Genomic DNA, 7,319 nt, shown 5'->3' on the forward strand with positions numbered 1-7,319 from the left:
GAAGTTCTGGGCGAACTGTATAGAGCTACCCTCGTTCAAATTCCTATCGGTGAACTCCAAGAGTTCAGCTACAGAGACGGTCTTGAAGTCCACCATCACGGAATTCTCCTCCACTCTGGTGAAAACAATAATCATCATCTGAGCAAGAACGGACTTGGCGCAGATCTGATTGGTGCCATTCAAGCCCCCGAGATAGACATTGTAACAGGACCTAACAATGTGGACAAGGCAATCACCTCTGACAAGCACGTAGGGAGATCGAACAGCAGAGAGCAAGACCCTGAGAAGAGCAAGCTCGATTGCTTCATCCCCAAGAGCCCCACACTTAGAGACGGAATCTATAAGGTGGAAAATGTGGGAGCGGGGACTAGGGGTAGGTGTAGGGACGGGGGTGTCGATCTCGCAGCGGATCAAGCCCAAGGAGAACAGCCTGAAGGAGCAATCGAGTGCAGGTTCAACAACTTTGGGAGAGGCAGAGTCGAGAGCCATGATGAGAGGTTGCAAGACGAAATCGGCATCGGAAGGAGAGAGGCCATAGAGAGGGGTGCAGGAAGCCGGATCGACAGGGTCGTCAACGACAGAATCAAGCTTGTCGAGAGCAGACTTGCAAGCGGCGACGAGCTGCGAGTGTTTCCTCCAGGCGACGTTCTTGATGATCTTATCAAATGACGGACCCAGTACCCAGCCACAGCGGGATGTCCCCCCTAGCGCTTGAGAAGCTGACATGGTTGCCCTCACCTCTTCTTCATCAATTGTACTGCCAACTAATCGTCGTGTTCCTTTGCATCAATCAAAGGACGGGTGGCGTTCCGTGGACAAGGGACTCCGACACCTGGAACCGACACATGCCCGGATCTGAATGCACTTTCTCTTCAAAAACTAAAATGAACAAAGAGAGAGATCACACTTGTGTAAATCTGTCGAGAATTTTTGGCCCAAAAATGTCCTTAAAACTAATATCCATACTTTTAAGTCTCATCATTAAAGTATTCTACTTAACAGAAAAAGTCCTCAAGGTTTATTAAAATGAACACGTTTAATCCTTTTATAACCTACTTTTCAAAATTAATCTTTTCCCATTTTTATTGGAATGATAAAATAGCTCGATGGACCCTTCTACCTGATCTGATTTGTAAAGTGGATAATCCTACTTGTACATTTGCCATCTGAATCCTTTAACCCATCGAAACAAAGTATTTCAACCCTTTTTTTCATCCAATTAATATAAGTGTAATACACTCATTTACACGTGGCATGCTATGTCATTTTTAAATGATACATAGGATATAAAATATTTAGAATATATATAAAATATAAATAATATTTTTTAAAAAAATCCCCCACCCCCTCATACTTGTCTTCTTTATACCAACCTCAATCCAACAATGGAGAATACAATTTCTCCATATTTCCTCATAAAAAGAGCATAAAGTTCATGTCAAATAAGTAGATTTTTTTTTCTAATTGGACTTAGAAATTTTAATTATATGTTCATAATTGGATTGATTTCACAAAGGCAGAATAGTTTTGTGGACACTTGTACTTGTCCTATTTTGTAAAGTAGATACTTCTACTTACACTTTTGTCATTTGAATCCTTTAATCTATTAAAAACAAATTTTTGAACACTTTTTTTTGCATATGTGGCGTTAACTTGATGATTTGGCAAAGCGCGTATAAAAATATGCGTTTTTCAGCGAGTGAGGCCAAGTTTTTACCTTTAAAATATTTTTAAAAATTAATTATAAATTTAAAAAAAGAATTATAATTTTTTTAATTAAAAGTAATATAAATAAATAAATAAATAAATAAGAAAATAAAATTTTATTTCTCTTTTTCTTCACCCACCGTAAGCCCCCTCCCCCCAACCTCTATTTCCCCATTTTCATCACCAGTCCACCGCCGCCTAGCCTCCATTTTCCTTCATATTCACCACCATCATATCCCTACCTCTTCATTTTCCACCACCATCATATCCCTATTCTAATTTTCTCAAACAATTACCCTAATTAAAAATCTTCTTAAATCAAATAAGAAACTACAAATTTACTAATTTATTAAGTAAATTTTTAAATTTTTCCAGTTCATCCATGTGAGAAACGAGGGGTGGAGGTATGTTTAGTTGGATTTACCGAATCTTGAAGCTTTTCTAGTGGTGGATGAACTGTGGTTGTTGGAGAAGGAACTCATCGTTAATGAAAGAAAATAGAGTTGTCGGTGTTGTGATTGATACGGGGTTAGTTTTGATTGAACATTGGTTGAGTTGTCACTGTTGCAGCTATTCGTAACTCGACCAAAATTGGTATTTTCGTAGGTTTTGGTCGAAATTTAGAGAACAAGGTAAAGGTCGATTTGATTTGATTTTTGTGGGTGTTCCAACGATGTGGCAGCGATGGTGAGATAAAGAAGAAGAAGAAATGGAAGCGGGAGGAAAGAAAAGAGAGATTAAGGGTATCGAAGAAGAAGGGGGGGGGGGGGGGGACTTAGTTGATTTCTTAACAAAATATGTTAATTTCCCATGTGTTATTGAAAAATAATGTGGAATTCCATGTTGCCTCGTTTGTATCACACTCACATTAATCAAAATTAGGAAAGGTTTTAAAGTTTTGTGTTCCGTTGAATTTAAAAGTTTTAATCTTGTATTTTTATGGGTTGAAGGATTCATATGACAAATATTTAAGTAGAAGTGTTCACTTTACAAACGGGAACAAGTACAAGGGTCGACAGAGCTATTTCGCATTTCACAAATTCACAAGACCCATTTGCTATTCTTCGAGCTTTTTTAAGCTTATTAATGAAGCTTTTTAGTTATTCAAATACCCACCATTGTACCCATATCCATACTTCCTCTTTGAATCCAACTAACATAAACAATAATTTTAACTTTTTAAGTTGAAAATTAAAATCTTTAAATGGTACTAGAGAATCTTTTTTTCTTGTGGGATTTTACAGGTGGGTGGGCGAGTGTGGTGTGGTGTGGGGGACTTAGGACATGGAAGGAGCAAAAGAGAATTAGGAGTTTGTGATAATGGTGAGAGAGATTTTTTATAGTGAAAATAGCGGGGAGTGGATTGTGTGTGTGTGCTTTTGACAGTAAAAGGTAAAGAAAAATATGTGAATATGGATGGGGGTGGGAGAGGGGGCTGGCTTGTGATGGTGGTGCTAGGTGAGGGTGGGGAGGGGGGTGAGAAGGGTTGTCTGGTGGTGGTTGTGCGAGGGTGGGGGGTGTGAGGCGATGGTGGTGCGGAGAGGGATGTGGGGATGGGGGAGGAGTCATTGAAGAAGAAGATAGGATTTTCTTTTAATTTATATTTAAATGTTAAAAATTTGTGCTTCACTCGCTGAAAAACACGTGTAAAACATGCGTTTTTTCAAATCATCAATTCAATGCCACATATGGAAAAAAAAAAGTTTAAAATATTTGTCTTTAATAGGTTAAAGGGCCCAGATGACAAAAGTGTAAATAGGAGTATCCACTTTACAAATCAGACCAAATACAAGGGTCCACTAAGCTATTTTGCCTTTTTTTAAAAAAAAAAAATTCGGCCATCTTCTCTTCTTTGAGAGCACTATCTTGGGTGGGCTTACTACTTAGATGTTTTCAACAGTTATCCGCTTCACACTTGGGTACTCAGTATTTACCGTGGGCATAATAATTGGTACACCAGTGGTGCGTTCTTCCCAATCCTCTCTACTAGGAAAAGGTCCTCTCAATGCTCTAACTCCCATATCGAATATGGATCGAACTGTCTCACGACATTCTGAACCATTTTAATAGGCGAACAGTCCAACCCTTGGAACATACAACAGCCTCAGGTGGCTAAGAGCCGACATCGAGGTGTCAAACCTTCCCATTGATATGAGTTCTTGGGAAAGATCAGTCTGTTATTCCTAGAATAACTTTTATCCGTTGAGCGATGACCCTTTCATTCGGCATCGTCGGATCACTAAAGTCGACTTTCGTCCCCGCTCGATGGATGGATCTTGCAGTCAAACTCCCTTTTGCTTTGCACTCGAGGGTTAATCTCCGTTTGATCCGAGGAAATCTTTGCACGCCTCCATTACCTTTGGATGACCGTGATAATTACTTTTGGCTCAAGTACTATTGTCGTTTCTGTAAATGTACTTGGAGGCCAAGTTATTTGACTATATATAACCTTTCTGTTTCACTCTATAATCTGTAATCTATATCTATAATATATTAAAAGTGTGAATGACCTTAGAAATATGATTTGAACTTTTTGCCCTTCATTAAAAATCCTTGCTTTAGAAAAAAACGTCTTTTCACTATTTTTTTAATATTTAAGAATTGAAAATCAATTAAATATTCTTAGTAAAACCTTCTCTTATTAGAAGACATTAGAATTAATGACAACTAATATTTTTTTCAATCGTGTAAGAATTCTAAATCAACTAAAAAAATTTAAAAAATATTTAAAAAAATTAGAAATAAATATAAAAACGTTAGAATAAGAAAAATATAACAATTATCAATTTAAGTCTTTATAAATTATTTTTTCACATATGCCACTGTATTCATGGTCTCCGCAGACCATCAAAATTTAGTTGTTGGGATTTGATTACATCCGATGGAAAAGCAATGGCGAAGAAAATATAGTTTACTTTAAAATTCATTATTTGTTGGATGCATTTGCGTTTTGGTTACATGTTGGATGTTGTTTTAAGTTTGGTTGCGCTGGGGAACAGAACAACATGTAAGTAAGTATTGTATTGCCATAGCATATTTGTTTAAGAATTTTGTGATTTTGTTTATATAGATGCATTAGATAGAAAGGTATTAAAGTTGTGGATTAGGGTAGAAGATTAATTTTTTTTTTATTTATAAATCATATTTTTTGTAATGTTGTAGCTGTTATATGCAATTTAGTTCTAATATTATTGCATTCGCATATTATATTTATTTTAAGATTTTGTTTGTGATTCTTTTCTGTACATGTGCATTAGATAGAAGAATATGGAAGAGTTCACGCATTAGAGAAGAAGATTAAATTCTTTTTTTATTTATGAATTATATTTTTTGTAATATTGTAGCTTTTTGTGCAATTAGTCCTAATATTGTTGCATGCTTATAGTATATTTGCTAGAGGAAATTAGTGATTCCTTTTTAATAGGTAGTTATGCTTTGACTTGCTTTTTGGCAGGTTTACACTTGATGAAAATTTAGGAGCATTGTGTCTGTCGTAGTTTTAGCCTCATATATATATTTTCTTTCTTTTGGTGAATTTCTTCATAGTCGTGTTTTCTTTTCATATTATTTTCTTAATAAAGGGCACTAACGTTGCTATGTTCATTGTACCGATTTCTTGGAGCAGCGCACATGATAGTTTTATGGTTAGAGATTCTTATAAATCCCCTACCACATTGTTGCTTAGATTTTTCAAGTACATCAGTTTCTTTAGTTTCATTCGCTAGTTTAAAACATATGTACATATCTTTTTACTGCTAATCTACATCTATAGTGCTATCCCATTCTAGATTATGAATATTTTTTGTGTTAGCTTCATAATTTATTTTGCATTTAGAATAAGAAAAATAAAAGAAGTATCAATTCATTAAAAGCTTTAAGTTAGTAATCAATGATTTTCTACAGATTTAACTTTTAAAACAAGGAAAGATTTAACTATGAAAAAATAAAAAAATTTAACCATACTACAAATATGGTTTAAATATATATCTCTCTCTTAGCATCTAGCAGCAAGGAAAAAAGGTACTGCATGACAAACGCAAAAGTGATGATCCATTAACCACTTGAATTTTTTTATGGTAAAATACATATGTGTTTACAATAAAATTTATGTTATGTTTACATTATTATGTTAAAGTGTACTTGAGTTATCTTTGAGAAGTGATTTGAACTTTTTGCAGTTCATTAAAAACCTTCGCAAGAAACAAAATCGTCTAATTTTAAATAATCAAAGATTACATGTGCGAGGCACGTGCGATTACATTGAGTGGTCTAATATATATTACTTTTTTTGTCTCAATTTATGTAACATAAATATAATTTAATAATCAATTATTAAAATAATTTAAATTTTTAATTATCGTGATTTATCTTATCATTAAAATAATTTAAATTTTTAATTATCATGATTTATCTTACTTTTTTTTTCTATTCCAATTTAAGTGACGATGATATAATTTTGAGCGTCAATCGAATATTTTATATTATTTATTTTTTAAGTTGCTAATTATGTAATTTATAATGTTTTTAGCATAATTTTTTAATAAGATATTAATACTCTCTCCATTTCAATTTACGTGTCTTCTCATTTTTAAATAATATTTGTCAAGTGTACGTGCTTTGCACGTGTGTATAAAGATAATAATAAGTGTATATAAAAGAATAAATTTCTATCATTTATATTGAACAATATACTTGATCCGCCTTTAAAAATTCTTCTTTTATAAATCGGATCCATTTGAAGTCACGTGAGGCTAATTTCTTGATAAAGAAAAGCTTACCCTTCAAAAGATCTCCTATTTCTCTCTTTTCATACTGCTCACGTCAAGGCACGTAAAATCACATTCTATTTCATGCATCTTCTCGTTCAAGACAAATAATTATAAATTATAAAATAAAGATATGGACAAAAAATTAAAAAAATATGACACATTGAAATATCAATTATTTAATACTATACTCTCAATAATTTTTTTAATGTAAGTATGATTTTGACAAAAGAGTATTAACATGAATTACGCCTTAATAAGATGTAGAACTAGTATGAATAAAAAATAAAATTTGGAATAGAAAAAATATACCTTAAGTTCACTTGTAATCGGTACAAAATTTTGTCCGCATGTTTTACATAAATTTTTCTTCAACTACACAAACATATTAAAGGATCAATCAATAATGATTTATTTATGAAGTCAAATACAAATAATAAAAAATTATTAAAAAATCATCTAAAAAGTTAAAAAATTTCAATTTTGTTAAGCCTAATTTAAAAGCAACAATAAAAAAAAAGACGAACTTATTTTGAATGTAAATTTAAACAAAAAAAATAAAAATGCATCAAATATAGAAGCTTAAAACCCCATACAAACTTATTTGCAATCAAAAGAAAAAGGTAAAAAATAATTTAATGTAATTCTTTACATATATTATTTTAGGGCTGTTAATTTATTTTCATATATTTTAGGATTCATAAATATTTTAGGATTCATATGTTTTATGTAGTATTTTGTGTGTATTTTATTTTTATATGAAATAATTTTTTGTAATGCTTAGATGACAACAAAAGTTAATTAGAGATGATAAAGTAACATTACGATTGAAGCAGCTGAAGCAGA

General features: G+C 32.8%; 1 protein-coding gene across 1 annotated transcript in view; it reads right to left on the bottom strand.

Annotated features, from left to right (window-relative positions):
- LOC107840653 (brefeldin A-inhibited guanine nucleotide-exchange protein 1) overlaps positions 1 to 949 on the bottom strand; it is a gene marked incomplete in the record, with an annotated part of 23,823 nt that extends 22,874 nt beyond the window's left edge. The window contains 1 exon segment of the mRNA XM_047395295.1: positions 1 to 949. Within this exon segment, the coding sequence (XP_047251251.1) occupies positions 1 to 726 (726 nt within the window).
- Positions 950 to 7,319: the final 6,370 nt, after the last annotated feature.

The sequence above is a fragment of the Capsicum annuum genome, chromosome 8 (genome assembly GCF_002878395.1).
Source record: "Capsicum annuum cultivar UCD-10X-F1 chromosome 8, UCD10Xv1.1, whole genome shotgun sequence".
In the NCBI taxonomy this organism is placed as follows: domain Eukaryota; kingdom Viridiplantae; phylum Streptophyta; class Magnoliopsida; order Solanales; family Solanaceae; genus Capsicum; species Capsicum annuum.